This window comes from Chionomys nivalis, chromosome 18 (assembly GCF_950005125.1).
Source record: "Chionomys nivalis chromosome 18, mChiNiv1.1, whole genome shotgun sequence".
Classification (NCBI taxonomy): Eukaryota; Metazoa; Chordata; class Mammalia; order Rodentia; family Cricetidae; genus Chionomys; species Chionomys nivalis.
Genome location: NC_080103.1, coordinates 62,616,562 through 62,635,394, shown reverse-complemented (window position 1 = coordinate 62,635,394; position 18,833 = coordinate 62,616,562). Strand labels below are relative to the sequence as shown.

General features: G+C 42.0%; 1 protein-coding gene across 1 annotated transcript in view; it reads right to left on the bottom strand.

The window, feature by feature from the left end:
- Nucleotides 1-18,833, bottom strand: part of Negr1 (neuronal growth regulator 1) — a 671,783-nt gene that overhangs the window by 146,076 nt on the left and 506,874 nt on the right. Inside the window, exon 5 of the mRNA XM_057793773.1 lies at nucleotides 1,129-1,249. Coding sequence (XP_057649756.1) covers nucleotides 1,129-1,249 — 121 coding nt within the window. The remainder of the gene's footprint in view (nucleotides 1-1,128; nucleotides 1,250-18,833) is intronic.

Genomic DNA, 18,833 nt, shown 5'->3' with positions numbered 1-18,833 from the left:
CCAGAAACAAGGTGGCAAGATCTCACTGCCTCTTCTGTGGAAAGGGAATGAACCTGGGTATGGATATTTGACCTCCACATGTACACCTAGGGGTAAGCACACTACCCACACATGAACATGCATACAGTGTTCACGTGCAAATACAATAAAGCCCAGACAACTGTTTGCCTCACACTCATGCTCATTCATTGTGACCATATGCAAGTTCTTGTGTGGCTTCACGGATTTCCTTTACAGATGTCAGCTGAGTAGTTATGATTGTGATCTGCGTGTGTAAATCCCAGACACAGTGCTTAAATGGAACGGCAGAGAGTGTTTAGTTTAATACAGCAGCTTCACAAGGTTCCACTTACCCTTTTTCTTGGTTATATTCTTTAGATTTGGAGGAAAATATAAATCTATAGAGGATAATACAAACTCTATTCCGCATTGTAGCCTTCAGTTAACCCACCACAGCCTTCACTTCTGGCTTGGTAAGAGCTACTAAAGAGGTTTGAGTGAATCTACTACTGGGAAATAAAGTGAAATCTCTTGGCTCATATCTTTCCTTGCTCAATAGCTCATGCCAAGATTTCTGGGACATCCCGAGGGCACAGCCATACCAAGCAGAAGTTAAAGAGTGGTGTTAAACCCCTTGCTTAGCTCTCTGTTTGCATGCACGACTTCTCCTCTACAGGCCTGACGAGAGAATATTAACACACAAGCCTATAAAACAAAACATTAAACTTTCACGTGGTAGAGTAAGGCAGGAATAAGACTTATTAAGGAAGCAGAGTACAGACTGCAACCCCTATTGCTTTTGAAGTGTCCTTGTATAATCCATGCCCAGGCCCTTGAGAGGCATGTTGCCTCTCAAGTAAACATGGTTTCTAGGAAGAGAGAGACAGAGCAGGGAGAGGTATCAGCAGTGGGACATCTGCAAGCATCTCTGAGATCACAAGAGGCAATGCGGATGTTTCTCCTGGAAAGCTATTAGCTCCTCAGCCCCCGCGAGGGCCCTCCATTCTGCTTGCCCATAGGGGATGCTGAGGTTCAGTCAAGCAAGTTGCAGAAACTGCTGAGAGTTGGTACTGGCACACAAACATGAGCACAAAGTGCTTGAAACAGTGATGCTCACAAGGCCCTTACTTCTTCTCTCCTTTGTACCATTCGAAGGCTGGCGGCGGCACACCTGCACCCTCACATCTTATCAATCCACTGCGTCCGGGGGTCACGGTGCCAGACTTAATTTCCTGAATCGTAGGCGCAACTGAAAAAGAAACAAAAGCACCTTGGTGGGTAAAGAGAAGTAATCTTCGGCAAAGATGGCACAGACACACAGACACACACACACACAAGCACGAATACACGCACACGAGCACGCACACACGTACACGCATGCGCGCGATTCAGTGCCTTTTATATTCAAAACAATCTCATGCCTGGCAGTCCAGTGCATACAAGCCCCTGTGTTTTATGCTTCAAACACAGACCAGTCATTTTCGGCTCCATTTTTTAAGCTGGACAATAGATGAATGTTCTCGGGGAGTACAGAGTAAATACAATACATTTTAGCTGGGTTTCTATTGGAAAAGTAGCACAGTGAGACGACCACCTCATCTGTATCCCGGTCAAACCGCACTCCATCTAATCCTCCTTTATTGAACGATCAAAGGCAGCTGGCACTTGCTGGCTGCTTCAGGTTCTTGATTTTCTCACATAACGCTCTGAGCTTGGATGACATTATTCCCATTTTACCTACATGAAAACCTAAGTGCAGAGACATTAAACATTGATTGAGGGTGAAACAGCTACTCCGATGCACAATTTGAAGTCAACCATGGTGACTTTCGTGATGAGGGACGTTGTGATGTTGTCTTGTGTTTCCCGATCCTCTCCATTTCCAAAGCTCTGGAGTCAGTTCTGGATGCTGTGTCCTCCCTACTCCTCCCTGTGGCTCCAGCTAAAGCAACTTTCTCTGCACTGAGTGATTTATTGGAATTTCTGAATGGGTATTGAGCCTTCAACATGTAGCAGACAGTTCTCAAAGAGCAACAAAGTCAAATTTTTCACACAACTAAGCATGAGTCATAGATAGGGTGGGTGAGTCAGAATGAGACTACAAAGAGCAAATGTCATAGCTAAACGGTTTAGATAAAATGCACAGCGTTAGGAAGTAGCAAATGGACTGTGGTGTGTGTCATGCATTGGTAGCGTACATGCTAGCATTTCGTGGGCCCCGAGTTCACAGCAGCATCACCAGAAAGATATCAAGGAAGGCAGCGCAGTTTCATCTAGGCATCTCAGGTGTTCTTTCTGGTGTGTGTGATTGCAGAAACTGCGAGTCCTCCCTGAGAAGGAAGAATCTTGAAACAGTAGATGGGGATGTGTGTGCTAGCTTTGTGGATATCTGACGAAAGCCTCATAGAATAGAGGAGACCCTCCTAGAGAGTAGCTAAGCCGTGAGACCCCGAAGCCACAGTAATTCTCATCTTGGTGAAACAGAGAGGGGATAGGGTCAAAATGGGTGCAGGATGGAGGCCAGGAAGGACCCTACGGGGATCTAAAGAAATGGCGCACTGTAACACAGGGATATCACCTGACTTGTGCCTCACAAGGGCCATGGGATGCTGTGCTGAGGAAGGGCCTGTCTGAGGTCAAAAGAGACGAGAAGGGAAGCTCTGGGGACGGCTGTGAGGGGCACGATGTGCTGACACATGAGGATGGGGAAATAGGTTTGGTGCACATTTGCTGGGTTCCATCGAGAAGTTGGGGCCAACAGAACTTCTTGACAGAAGAAAATAAGACATGAAGACACCAGGAGGCAGGGGTTATTGGCTTAGAATACTGGAAGATTTTCCAGGATAGCTTCTTGGTGTTATAGGAATGGTCAGGAAGAAGATGATGTCCACGCAGTATGATGGGAATGGTCAGGAAGATGAGGATATCCAAGCAGTATGATGGAAACAGTCAGGAAGAAGAGGATGTCCATGCAGTATGATGGGACTGGTCAGGAAGATGAGGATATTCATGCAGAATGATGAGAACAGTCAGGAAGAAGAGGATGTCCACGCAGTATGATGGGAATGGTCAGGAAGAAGAGGATGTCCATGCAGTATGATGGGAATGGTCAGGAAGAAGAGGATGTCCATGCAGTATGATGGGAATGGTCAGAAAGATGAGGATATCCAAGCAGTATGATGGAAACAGTCAGGAAGAAGAGGATGTCCACGCAGTATGATGGGAATGGTCAGAAAGATGAGGATGTCCACGCAGTATGATGGGAATGGTCAGAAAGATGAGGATATTCATGCAGAATGATAAGAACAGTCAGGCAGAAGGGGATATCCATGTGATATGATGGAAATGGTAAAGAAGAAGAGGCTTATGGGGGATCTTGAGAGTTGAATGAAAATATCTTTTCATGAGTATTTGCAAGGTTTGGATTTAACAGATTCTAAATGACACCACACAGAGGAGTCCCTACAACTAGAAACTTGATGTACAAGTAACTTAAAAGTATGTCCTGGGTAAGTGTGTACTAGTGATACATTTGAGGTTTCTGTAGAAAGCAATAAAATCTGGAGACTTTAATGTTTGACTCCAGAATCTTGTGATCATGGAAACAGTAACCACTCTTACAGGAGAATATTGTCTATCCTTTACAAATATCTGCCAAATTAATCATTTTCTGTTTCTGGTACTTCATCTTGAAAGAGTAACACCTCTATTATCTGCAGTAATTTTATTCTCAATAGTAAAGTTTAAGTTATACTCTAAGGAAAAAAATGTAAGGTAATAATTTTAATTGCTTTAATAACAGTAAAAATAATGAAAGAGTGTTTATCAGAAATGTTTGAATGAGAAAATAATATGAAGTAATATATGTATGCATGTAATTAAAGATATGAATGTACATGTAGAGGCAGGCATACAATATAAGGAACAATTAAACAATCCATTATTTTATTTTGAGTAGAGATGGAGAGCGCAGCTGAAGACAAATGAGGCTCCTACCAGAGCATCAGTAGCTCTGTGCCTGCCTGTTTGAGAGAGGTGAAGGTAAGGCATCTTGCTGAGCTGCTTTTCTGAGCCTCTCATCATCATGATAACAGGCTATAGTCTCTTATGATTTCCAACTATCATTGAAGACAAAATAACCATATTCAGAAGCGATCAAAAGCTTCTGCTGATGGTAGGGTTAGGGAAATTAGTCTCCCATTTGTCAAGGGGGCCATGACTCATTACAAACAAATGCATGAAATCCCAAACATTGCCTGAAAACCCAGGTGTAATGAACCAAAATAAGAATCTAATTCACCATTAAAAGGCTTTTATACAGTCCAGTGTGCAGATGGCTGGGCACTGGGTGCTTGACAGTCAACGTTAAAGAGACAGTACCCTATGTGGGATCATGTAGACATCTCTGCAAAGACATTCACCATGGCACGAAAATGCATCGATAATGAATAAAAATATACATTAGAAAATGTCCCAAGTACTTATCGTGTGGTTGAGAGACTCAGAACTGAGGGCTGTGGGGTTCTACATGAGCAGAGAGCTTCTCATGGGCATTTTGTTTCATGCCTACAGCTATAAAGTGAGCTAAAGTCTCTATTGATTTTTCTTAGAAAAATGAAAATTCATATTATGTTTTAATGCTATTGTTTATCTTTTGCAAACACTTTGTGGGGAACATGATTCACCTAATTATTCATTTTCCCATCAGTATTAAATTAAATTAACTTCTTAAAACATATAATAAATATATAAAATAAATATATAATAAATATAAAAAATAAATGTTAAAAGTCCCCTTGTACAGCTGGACACAAATTCCAATGCACGTGAAAGCAGTTTGAAGGAAGCTCTTTTATATGGATCAATGGCCGAGCTTATTACCTCTGTGGGAGGAGTTCAGTGGAGAATCAAACTTTGGGAAAAGTAGCCATGAGTGGGGTCTACACGTAAGTGAAGCAGGTCAAATCCCAGAGGATGGTCAATGACTTCCATGGGACATTTGAGAGAACATGGTGAGCTGGGTCTTGAAGCATGTGATAGACCAGCATAGCGGCTTTGGATAATGTGCCACGGAGACGAGCCTTGGCAGATGTTTGAGCAGAAGAGTGGTATTTGCTTAGATACATGCAGAGTCATGGGCTGCTGGCTGGAACAGCGAGCCAAGGCAAAGGAACAGAACAGGCAGACTTGTTGGGAGCTGCCCTGAAACCCCTCAGAAAGACAAGAAAGCCATGGGTCTTAGAGAAGGTAGGTAGGATTTGTGAAAAACAGTTAAATAGATCAATGGCCCTAGGTGGACCTAACTAGTTGGCCGGTAACAGCTAGATGGTTTAGGGAAAGTCCAGGTTTACAGTACTTCTAACCCCAGGAGTTTGTTTAGACCCCAGAAATTTCTGGAGGAGCCAGGAAGGATTCATCCCCACAGTGTTTCTTGGGGTTCACACTGGCAACACAAGTATGATGATCATAGCATTCCAGAAGGACTTGTATGGGCTACTTGTGGGCTTCTGATTTCTTAAGACATACTGTGGTCTGTCAGGCCTATACTATGCCATGGGTCACTGGAACCATAACTTGTAGAAGCCATGTGGCCTTTAGTGACTTTGAGTAAGGAGGAAGTTACAACTATTTGCACTGAGGTGGTAGGGTTACCCACTTGTTCGACAAACCTTATGCCCAATTAAATTTCCAAATGAACCTGTAACAGCTGAAATCATAAATATGTTGGGCCAACTTGTGCAAAATAGCAATTCTATAGAAAAATGTTCTAAGTTTAAGAAAATGGATTAGTCTCTGCTTTGGAAAATGGTTAAATGGGGTGACCGTTCTGTGAGTTTCTTTCTGTGCCAGCCATGAAGATAGTGTCTAAAGAGGGGACACACGCATTGTCAAGTGCTTGTGTTTGAAAACCATTCTTTTCACAGAAACTCTTTGGACCCATTCAAATGTAACATTTCTAAGACACTAAAGTGGCAGAGAAAGCCAGTGCTTGAGCCCTCAAATGCTATGAGTACAATGGTGTTCCTTGTGACTGCATTGGGCACATTTGAGCACAATGCTCTTTGCCAAGTCTTACATGCCTGTAAGCTAGAGCAGAAGCACAAAGAAAAACAACCGATTTCAGAACAATGTCATCAGACAGATGTTAGGTACGTGCTAAGAGCAGATGCTGGGAAAGCCAGCACAAAAGTCAACCAGGGGCCGTTCAACACTTGTATGATTAGATGTTCCACAAAGAGGAGTCTTTCCTTTTCATTGTCTCTGTGGGGTTAATTCCTTGTGTTGTGGAGCCAGTCACTTCAAAAAGACGATAATGAAAGGTTCTTCGTCAAATCTCCAGGCTGTGCAGGTGCAGAACGCAGAAATGCTCTACTTGGCACCCGAAAGCCTAATCAGACTCATTTGCCTAGTGACGTGACAGCAGCCCAGAGGCCTCCTTGTCTTTTGCCATCCTCAGTCGGTGATCCGGCTACTTATAGCCTTGCCATCAAAAACACATGCACGCCAAATCATCACTTCAGTAGATTTCCTCAGCCAAAGTAGGTGAAATGCAACTTGGGAGACTCAGTGCCCAAATGCTGCCAACTCTCCACATACCTCAGACTGATGAGCAGTGGTAAAGTCAGAGTCTTAAACAACTGCAATAAAAAAGCACACCCAAGGAGGAATGGGAAGTGTAGGCTCACCAAAGAACAGGACACCAGGAAGTATCATCCTGACAGAAGCTATGTAGGCAGGACAACAATGATGCCGTTGACTTGGATTTCAGAATTAATGAATTAAAATAAGGCAGTCTTTGAAAATAAAGTTTTCAGAAATCACAGCATAGAAGACATGTTCAATACCCCTTTCCGTGTGTGTGTGTGTGTGCATGCACACAATTGTGGAATTCTAGCTGAAGGTTTGGGCAATTAGAAATGTAGTTTAACACATAGCCGTACCATAGCTCTTCACTATATTACCATTACAGACGAAGAGAATAATAATTGAAAATATTTTCTCTGAAGACAGTAGAATCTCAGTGCACAAATACCAACAATATTTCAGTATCTATTGATCCACAGAGGAAAGAAACAGACCAGAAAACTTCAAAAGAAAGTGCGTTTTTGGTTTATAAACAAATTTAACTTCAAGGGGAGCCAAGAACAAGCATGTTATTGCTGATGGGTAAAGGGTGTAAAGAATTCATATCATCATAATGGTGACAAAAATCAGATCAAGATACAGCTGAATCTTTAGCTGCATGATCTGAGGACTTTAGCATTATATTCAACCTCTGGTCAGCATTCATCTTCAGCTTTCTATGAGATTAAACTTATAGACAGTGGTGAAGTACGTGACAAGAAGCCTTCTCTTGCAGACATACGTGGCCCTAACACTCGTTAAATTAAATGCTTCTAAAGCTCAGTTTCTTCATCTATAAAATAAGAGCTACCCACTTCCCCAAAATGCTGCATACACGACCACCCCTGAAGAGTTCAGCTTAGTGGTTTGCACTGAGTTAGAAGTCAATAAAAACATCCAAAGTGGGAGTTATCTCAGGGGAGCAGGAAACATGGCCACACTCTCTACTGAGCATGCTCTGTGTCAGGATACAGACAGGAAGCAGAGTTGATTTGTAAAGGTTTTCTTATACTAGAAGCCACCAATTAACTGAACTGAAAGCTGGTCTAGGATATTATTTCTTATTCTACCAGAAATCCATATACATCTCCTTTTTAGCAGTTGGTCTACTTAGCAGTCAGATAGGGTAGACTTTGCCTTACATATGTTTGGCCTAGGAATAAAAGATTTGGCTTCAGAATGAGACAGAACACGAAAAATGCATGTAGCACTAAAGTACACCATTTAGAAAAACATGCACGGTGCTGTGGAATCCTTTGCTTGGGCATTTCAAAATCAATGCATTGATTCAGTTAAATATTTGATGAGTTCACTTTCTTTTCCACAGGTTAAAAGTACGGCCCTAATTAATACATTTACAACAAAACCCCGGTATGTAAGCTTTGGGGAACATTGTGGAAGAGGAGGTGAAAAGATTTGAAGAGCAGGGGATCAGGACGTTCAGTCAAAAGGAGACTAAAGAAAGCAGGAATCTCTGAGGATTGCAGGGGGAGAGTAAGACATGGAATGCCTAAGAATGAACAAAAGTGTTATAAAAAATTTCTGCTTATTGTTTAAATAACACAGTATTTTTAATGAAAGACCAGTATCAGTTTCAAAATGAGGTTGGTCTGGATTTCACATAACTAAGATTTTTTCTTGTTATCAGTCTGAACAATATTGGTGATAAATGGACTCCTTTGAGCTCCTCATGGGATCATTTTCTGTCTGACCTCAGCTTTACCCAAAACTGCAAACACAAAATATCAGGGATGGAACTGCAGGCTGGAGTGGTTTCTGCCCTCATAGAATAAGGACAGAATCAGTTTCTTAGTTGACTGAATGGTTTATTATTTCCTCTGGTTGCTGTGGTCTTCAATAATCTTAAAATAGAACATTAAGAAGTTGATTAAAATTCAGTTATTAAATTGTTTAATTCTGAGAAATGAATAATTCATATTGCTAATGCATTCTAAAGAATCCCCTTCCACACACAATCTTACAAGAAGAGAAAAAAACCATCTGAGCGTCTAGAAAGAAAAAGAGAAATTAAAGAAAACTGCAATTTATATCATAGGAAGGGGTTGTAAACTATTCATTTCTCCCTTCTGCCCTCTACATCAAATGCCTGAGGGAAGAGAATAGAAATCTAACAAGATTACAGAAAATGTGTCCCATAAAGAACATCTCCCTCCACAAAAGACACCAGTTCCTGGGGGTATTTGGTTACTTTCCTCAGTTCTGTGATCAGACACCGAACGACATGTCACTCTGGGGAGGGGAGATCTCTGGCTCCCCTGGGTGTTGGCATGGCTGTGGGTGGTAGCTACCACTCACACGTGCAGGAATCCAGAAGCAGTCATAGACCATGAACATGGCAGGCATGAGCTCAAGGCCAGCTCCATAGTGACACACGAATCTGGCCCTAGTAAGAAAATGATCCTGTTAACCAGAATCTCATTGACTCCTGTATGTTGAGTTCATCTCTGCCTTCTGGAGGAAACTGTGTTGTGGTGTTTCCACAGGTTCAGAGACCAAAGGTACAGAAGGGTGCACAGACTTGTCATGGACCCACAGACAAGAACCTAGTAGGAAGTGGGATCAGCTGTAGAATGGAGAAAGAGTTTTTTATTCTTATTTCAAACATCTCATGTTTGCTGTTCTGCTCATATAGGAAGAGAGGCAAATGAGAGTAAACTTAGGGAGGAACAAGAACCAAAGACAAACAGGAGGTTTATCACCCATAAATACTGAGTCACAGGAAACCAGAAGATGAGGGAGGATGGTGGGAAAGAACACTAGAATTTTCAAAAGAGGTGAGGTGAGTTTATTTGAGACTAGGAATATTTTACAAGGGAAAAAACCCCACTCTTCCTACAGTGATTAAATAGAAACATGGCATGACAAAAACTGCCTGACTGCAGAGTAATTTGACAACTGAAGAGTGTGTCAAGAAAGAAAAAGTCTGACTGACAAAAAGAAACCCCATGTCAGCAAGAACAACACATAAATAAACTGCCGGGAAGTGCCCAGGTGCTGCTTCTCACCAGGATCTGTGTAATACAGCTGACACCCTCTCCCTGATCTCAGTCTTATTCTGCACCCCCATTGCAAATCCCCAGGTCCTTTGTGTTTGCTGTGCCAGCTCTGAAAAGCTTGCTTGACAGTCTGTCTGTGACCAGTTCACTGTTACCCTCAGAAAACATTGCCAAGTTCTGAGAGACTCCATTCTTGTGTTTAAAATACAACTGTTTTAGGCACACAAGGGCATTAGCAAAGGAAAGTTCTTCTCAAGTCAGAGGACTGAGTTAGGACATCTTCCTGGCCTACATCAACATAGCAAGCATTTTATAGAATAGAAAACTGAGTGGCTACTTTTTTAAAAAAATCATACAACGATCATGATGTATTAGGATTTATCAAGGTCCTGATTTCAACCATTGGGATTGAATGATTTTTCTGTGGACTACATATTCAAACAAGGGGTAATAACTACTAACAACTGTGATGCATTGATTATTGGTTTTGGGTGTGACTTCTTAGTCAGAAGTCATGGGTAGAGGTTATTGGGGTTCTTATCACACATGAGGGTGAGGGTCTTTAAAGGACAGAGGTTACAAAGAATGAGGAAGAAGGCCACCATGCAGAGACTCAAACAATGGACATTCCAGACTGAGGGGTGTCAAGAATTAAGGCCTTGGAAAAGGCTTCTCAAATATCATAGTTTAAATGGCCTCGGAGATGGTGCCATAAAAATGACACAGTGTGGCCCTGGGGACGATAGGCAGCACAGATTTGGGGCTGCACAGGTCTCTATGAACTGAACCCGAGTTCCGAATAACAGAACAATGTCATGAGCTCACGAAGCAGGTCCTGCTCTGCAGGGATGGAGGATTTTACACACAGTAACAGAAAACCTGGGTGTGCTGTTCTGAGAACAACATGTAGACACAACAAGGTTGAAAGTGTGAGGGCCAAGGAGAAGCCAGCACCTCAAGCTGAAACAATGTAATTGGGGAGATGGAAATGTCTGCAACACCTGGCTCTGCGTAGGTGGAGCAGTTAGCATACTGTGTCCAGTTCACAGACAAACTTTGTGTCAAATAAAGTTTTAAATAAAAATAATAGTGTTAGCTTTCATGATAGTTGTAAGTATCTAAGTGGAAGACATCCTAATGCCAGTCCTCTTGCCTTCGACAAATATTCCTGCTATATTGTGTGCTTAAATAAGCATCTAGTGTTAAACAAAACAAACAAGAACCAACCCTTTCTCAAGTTCTCTAGCACTGTGGGCCTCAGGAAGGACCAATGCAAAGTTAACATTTTAGTAAGTCTTCCTGTACAATAATGTCTTACATTTTGGTCTCTTTACACACACACACACACACACACACACACACACACACACACACACACACACACATAATTTATCATATTGAACATGGCACTTAGAAGTGACATGAAGCAAAGGATTTAAAACACCTGACATTAGACTCTCATTATTGTGTCTTATATGCTATTGTATGGAACACTGTCAACACGGATGAGGGGATGTTAAACACCACACTCAGGGAGCAAAAGTCTAGAAGATTATTGCACTTTGGTTTTTATGTGTGGCTCCCACTGATATGTTTCAAGAGGAAAAGAATCACAGACAACCATGTGGGGAGAAATGATCTTTAGTCAGTCATGGCCACAGTAATGTGACCTTCGTAGCAGATAATAACCAGAATCTTCCTCTCGCTAGGGTGTCTGTGCTCTGTTGCTGCCCTGCTGTAGCTAACACAGTAGCATGACCATGTCATCATCTGTGGAGCTGGACAGAGAACAACTCCTACATGTTTGTGTGTGTGGGGGGTGCTTGCGATATTTGCCACAAAATTATACAGACTGTTTTCTATAGGTAGAGGTTTCCAAAAGGCATTTGTGTCTAATGTCCCTTCTACACCAAAGGCAAAGAGATGTGTGCATCTGCCCTCAGAGTTTGTTTTATTATCTGTTAAGGTGAAATATCTAAAAGAAATAGTAGACTCCAGAGTAGTTCAGAGTGGAAAATATGTACATGAAGATGTACACAGAGAACAGGCTGGCCCTGGAGTCAGGAACGACAGTGAATGTGTGTGGTTTGGGAAGCAGGGATGGTGAGGCAGGGCTCTTGAGGTCCCGGGCAGACACTGCTGAAACCCATCATGGGGCATCTTCAGGTCCACAAGATCATGTGGATTGCACTTGCAACATAAACAGACTTTTATTTCCTTGTGTCTTCCAGTAACTCCAAGTTTATTATGTTTATTCGTATTGTTTTCTTCTCTTCACCTAATTCCTCTGTGGCCAAGGGCTAAAGCCATGGAGACCATAGCGAAGCTGGAGGTGCTAATGGGATGAGGGACTTCCTGGTGTGAGGGATGGCTGTGGGGTCCTTCAAGGCCATCAAGTGTCAGGAACACTGTAGACACCGTAGATTTTGCTGAGTAAGTGAGCCATGAAGAACTGCCTGCCACTCTGGCTCCTTTTATAATTCACCTCCTCCAGAACCTCCCTTTTAAAAATTATTTTATATTTAAGAGTGCGTGTGTGTATGTGTGTGTGTGCGCGTGTGCCTGTATGTAGACATCACACATGTTATGTAGTATGACCTTTACAAAGTGTGTGCATGTGTGTGTGTTCCTGTATGTAAACATCATACATGGTATGTAGTACGACCTTTACAAAGTGTATGTCTGCGTGTGCCTGTATGTAGACATCACATACTGTATGTAGTATGACCTTTACAAAGTATGTGTGTGTGTGTGCGTGTGCCTGTATGTAGACATCACATACTGTATCTAGTATGACCTTTACATCATACTCTCTGTAGAAGTCAGAGGATGACTTAAAAGAGCCAATTCTTTTCCTTCCATGTGGACTCTTGGGATTGAACTCAGGTCGTCAGGCTTGATTAGCATGTGGCTTCATGGTTTGATCCATTTTTCCAGTCCCCTTTCCAGATCTTTTCAACTCAATACATAGCCCAGTTCACAGAGGAGTTCTGATTACTGTGGGCTGTGTTCACAGAGTAAAATAATAATAAAAGATATTTTACTGCATGCTTTAATACGTATAACAATGCCATTTTCTAGTAATGTACATTTCCAAAAGATGTTTAACTAGTAAAGATCTAGAAATGGAATTCCTTTTTTTATTATTAGCCTATAATTTCATCGAAAGCTGAAGCTTTTCCTGACAGTATGTATTATAGATGCAGGGAGCACCATTGCAATTAAATAAATGGATATGCTTGTTAAAGATATAAAGTTTATTTTGACTGAAACAGTTCTTTTATTAACTGAATCTGAATTGTATTTGAATTTGTGGGATCTACTTCGTGTGTAAACTGAAAGGTGGGATTTAAGCCCTATCTGTGTACAATGAGGACATTAAAAACAACGTGTTTGCTTATCCAAGAGACCAGGTAGAGGATCTTGAAGCAGGGTGAGCCATGCTGCCCTGCCCCCTGCCCTTGACATTCCCTTCATGTCCCCAATGTAGGTGTTCTGTCTAGAATCGAGTTCACCATATTCTCATGTGAAGTTCACAGTGGGAGAAACGTGTGACTATGTTGCAGACAATGAAGTCTGGCTCAATGATGTTCACAGCAGACTTCATTCACAAATACTTTTCAGTGTGCCCCGTGGTATGCCCATAGCCTAGCGGCCCAAGGCGGTTTTATATTATTTTCCTGAAGAATTATTTTATTGTAAAGAGAGATTGTGCATGTGTGTCTTTCTGTTTGTGCATGTGTGCGGGTGCCCATGGAAGTCAGAAGAAGGCATTGACTACTGTAAGCTGGAATTTCAGGCAGTTATGAGCCATCGACTTCAGAACTTATCTCCAGTCTTCTGCAGAAAGAGCTCGTAACTGCTGGACTGTATCACCAGGCTCCAATTTTACATTCGTCATACTGAGGGAATCCTATGAGATGGACTGGCCATGTTACCAGATAATACATCTTACTGTGATCTAATGTAGTATGTGTGCATGTTTGTGTGTGTGTGTGCATGTGTGTACACACTGGCTTGCATGTGCGTGTGCACAAATGCCCACACATGTCTTCTATTTCTTCCAGAATGTAAATAAACCTGTATTTGGTAACTGAACTAAGTGTCCAAATGCATAATTCATAATTATGAAAATTCAGATTACCCAGCGCTGACTTACCTATACAGAATAAGCAGGAACATTGGGTAGAGCAGCTTTTGTCTTTAGCGTTTTAATGAGCTTTGGGACTTCCGTGCATACTTGTTATGTTGCCCTAATTACTCATAATAATTCTAATGTGCATTTTATATTTAATTACAATGCTTATAAAGATTTGGTATGGACAGTAAGTTATTACAGCAAGCATGTACATAATGATTATGAACTGAATTTATTAGCTTTTACACCAGCACTCAGTGTTGGTAAGTTCCAATTTCACCTCAGCGATTAACCACATTGTCTGATTAAGCAAATATTTGTGTGAAATTAATTACAAATGCCAAAGCAGTGTCCATGGATTTTTGCTTTTGCCAAACTTCATCAAGCCACATTTTCAGTTTCCAGAATATTCCATTACCAGAGAAACTCATTTCACAATATTAAATATCATTTTTCTCAATTATTTAAAATATAGTCTTACGCTAATTCAGTAGGAAGCCTGAGATCAGACGTGTAACGTTTTGTGAGATTAGCTATTTATATTCCAAACACAAGATACACAATTAAACAATCCTCCCATTTGTTAAACTCCAAGAATAGTTCACTTCTATCGATAAGAACTCTCTTCCCATCTGGCACAATGCATTTCTAGAAATCAGATGGGATTTTTTTCCTTGCAAAATTGTTCACATGACAAAGCAGAACAGAAGCCAACACAGATTCATTTTCTGCCCTTGCAGTGGAGTGCAGAGCATGAGACCAGTGGGCATTCAGGGCATGTTCTTCATAATGAGGATGCCGTAGTTTCTTACAACAGAGCCCGGTTACGTAGGAAGAGAACTCTGGTGGAAACTAACAAGTGAGTGTGGCTGCGCCTTCCCTCAGGTGAGGTCTGTTTCTTTCTTCCGGATGGCTGTGTTTGACTCAGGCAGTAATTAACATCACTGTGCAGAAGCACGTGTAAGAGACAGGAAATAATACCAGAATTAACAAGGAGATTTTATCTGAAAAAATCATGCGTATTGATGTCTATATAGTGTATCAGTTAGGAGCTTTGTATTAAAAATAAGTCCATTAGAAGGCAGCTTAGTGGTGGGAATGCAAGCTGGTACAGCCCCTTTGGATATCAGTGTGGGGATTTCTCAGAAAAATTAGGAAACAACCTTTCTCAAGACTCAGCAATATCACTTTTGAATATATACCAAAAGGATGCTCAATTGTGCCACAAGGACATGTGCTCAACTATGTTCACAGCAGAGCATTGTTTGTCATAGCCAGAACCTGGAAACAACCTAAATGTCCTTTGACCAAAGAATGGATAAGGAAAATGTGGTACACTTACACAATGGAGTACTATGCAACAGGAAAAACATCTTGAACTTTGCAGGCAAATTGATTGAGCCAGAAAACATCATTTTGAGTGATGTAACCCAGACCTAAAAAGACAATTATCACATGTACTCACTCATAAGTGGATTTTAAACATAAAGCAAAGAGCCAGGCGGTGGTGGCACATGCCTTTAATCACAGCACTCGGGAGGCAGAGGCAGGCGGATCTCTGTAAGTTCGAGGCCAGCCTGGTCTACAAAGGGAGTTCCAGGACAGGCTCCAAAGCTATAGAGAAACCCTGTCTCGAAAAACAAAACAAAACAAAAACAAAAACAAACATAAAGCAAAGAAAACCAGCCTACAAATCACAATCCCAGAGAACCTAGACAACAATGAGGAGCCTAAGAGAGACATACATAGATCTAATCTACATAGGAAGTAGAAAAAGACAAGATCTCCTGAGTAAATTGGGAGCATGGAGACCATGGGAAAGGGTTGAAGGGCGGGGAGAGGTAGGGAGGGGAGCAGAGAAAAATGTAGAGCTCAATAAAAATAAAATAAAATAAAATTTTAAAAAGGCCGGCTTAGGACACAGGAAGGAATGAGACACAGGCAGTCATGTCATTTTATAGTGTATGTGTGTGTACGTGCGTGTGCGTGCAGGTGCACACTCAAGTGGAGGTCTGAAGACCACCTGCAGGAACTGATTTTCTCTGTTCAGTATGTGTATCCTGGTGATTAGATCCGGGCCTTTTGGCTTGGTTGTGAGTGTCCTACCTGCTGAGGCATCTTAATGGTTCCAAGTATTTCAATATTTTGGTACTTTAACTCTTTCCTCCACAACAAAAGAATGATGAGATATACCCTAAAGACCCATGGAAGCAGATGAGAGTGTACAAAAAGCAATAAGAGCATGTAACAAATACCAACATCCTGCAAAAGTTCAGTCACCTGTGTGCTCCCAACAACCGAATCAAACAAGCACTTGCTGGTTTGACAGAGGTCAGACATCACCTTCCTAAGACTCCAAAACAATCTGTGTTGGGCTGGTTGTGATGTGTGTGAAATGTGCTTGCAGGTTACACGTGGAATAGTCATAGTATGTGAGTGTGCATGCAGGCTACACACAAATGTTCACATGTGCACACAAGTGTGCACGTGGATACATGGTTATCAAGGCCCACCAACTGCCACTACTGGGTATAGCAGTGTCACATACGATGGGTGTGAGTTGCTAGGTTGCTCTTCTCATACCTTTAAGACCAAAACCATCTATAGAATCATCTAATGCTTACTGACCTACGCATTGAACTGATATAAGGTTTTATAGTACCCCGATAATAAAATGTTATAGATAACTTATCTTATAGAAATTATATTCCAGAATTATAATCATTACTGTAGCATATCACTGCAGTACCATTATTAAAAATTAGAGCAATTGTCTCCTTAAATGAATTATCACCTCTGAGGTTGGGTTTAAGTCCTCATTGTCAAGTTCTGACAAACATTTATTGGACATTGCTGAATGTCGATTACACAGAACAGGTCTTGCAGCTGGAATCCATACATACTCGCCATACAAAGCACACTGATGAACGGATTTTGGGGTTTGTGAGATTCATCCACTGATTTAAGGAAGGATTTTCCATGGTTATTCTGTCTTTGAAAAGCTATGTCTGTGGTAAAATGGAATAAGGAAGGTATCTGGCAAAACTTCTCTTCAATCCACTCAATATTGTCACAAAAACATTCTTTGATTATTCATTTAGTTTCACCAGATGGCTAAATGTGTGTTTTTATGTTACTCTACCCGAATTAGTGCTGCATCCAGCCTTCATCAGAGAGGCTTCTCACAGTGGTGGGTGGGGTTGATGCGGAAACTCTAGCTAGCCAACACGCTGACAGTAAGTGGTGGGAAGATACTAAAATCACCCCTCCAAGACTCGGGCCATCACAGAAGACATGCCAGGATGAATCCAGGAAGCAGAGGTTGGGATATTTGCAACAAAATGATGTCTTTTGAATACGACATAGTCATCACGTGTATTGACTCAGTGCAGCTGTGGTTTCTTTCACATGACGTGCTCCAGATTGGGTACCTCAACGTTTCCACATGGAGGGGGTGGGGTGTGGAACCACGCACGCCTCCATTGAAACCATGGGCAATTAAAAGCTGTTGGGGAGAGTGTCTTTTTCAGTGGTGTAGCCTTGGTGAGTTGCCTTTACTCCAGGAAATAACATTCCACCCATGGTGGGCCAGGAAACTATAGTTAAACTCAGTGACTCATGCATTTTTTTAAAAAAATGGAAAAGCAGGAAGAGGATATAAAGAGGGATATAGGGGCTAAAAAATGACAAACATTGCATAAATGCCTGAAGTTGTTAAACAGAAGAGTATCTGTGCATCCCTGAAAGCATCTCTGTTGAGTCCTGTTTTTAACTATTTCTTTGGCATTCATGAACTCAATGCAACACCTCCAATCCCAAGGGTAAACTACCTGTTTCCATGGTTTGCTTGTGCTTCCTCTTTTCTCACTGTCAGGAAATGTTGCTGGGGTCCTTGCCACCTCTTTACTGACTATATGGTAGTCCCTCAGGGATCAGAGTGAGTTACCACAGTCCCAGTATTCACTGAGTGCTTTGAAAGCCCCATTAAACTTACTGATGATAATTCTCCTGTGGTCTAAACTCTTCTGAGCCAGCTCAGGAACCTGACAGTCTGAATAAAATGGGAGCTACCAAGGAAGGTGTTTGCTGAATCTGCGTCTAAGTACAGCTCTATCCCACTGTATCTGTATGTCATGAGAACTTCATTTCTCACGGCTCTCTTCCTCACTCTAAAAGGAGGAATGACTGATGTCCGTAAGCACAGGTCCATAGATGGCCCCCTTAGTACCCTCTCTCCTGGGAAGGAAAAGGGCACATATTGTTTCCGTAAGGGACAGAAGTCCTGTGAGCTGCATCTCGCTAGAAGTCAAGTCCACCTGGGAAGGGTGGTGCAATCTGGTGCATGGGGCTGGGAGCCACAAGACATACTGACACGTTGATGAATTAGAACAGAAAAATAAGAATGTGGAGATGGAGACTGGAGGAAATACTGGGTCACTGTGACTGGAGTTTGCAGGTGTCACATGAGGCATTCCTATAGCTGTTTGCCTGTCCAAACAGCTCTGAGCACAGGAGTGTGTGCCCCTCATGGGATTTTCACACTATCTTCTTGCAGCTTGTGTCTATTTTCTGGGTGGACAGATGGAGTCATTTGTCCAGGAGTGGCCTGAGCAGGCCTGTGGGCCATGCCTGACCTTAAGCAAACAGCAGGTGGACCCAGCGTGTGGCTTGGCAAATGACTCCTGGCAAAATTGTCCTGGCCAACTGTTTGTGAACACAGACAGCAGGGGGTGGTGGTGGGCACCATTCACACTGACTCTGATGTGTGGGCAACTGAGGGTTGGCTTTGAAGTTTTCTGGCACCTGCCACCTGTTGGGTAGAGGAATTGGGATCATCCATGTTGTCATTGTATTATTTTTTTCACCCAAGTCTGCAGATTGAAGGCCAGGTTCTTTGAACCACAGTGACTCTGTGTCCCCCCAAGGGCAAATCCTTCAGTTCCCTTGCAACCATTTCAGTTTATATTTTGCTTTGAATTGCTATGATAACTGAAAGAGGAGATTACAAAAGAGCTAAGCTAGAAGCATGAGGCTATTTCACAGATCTTAAAGGC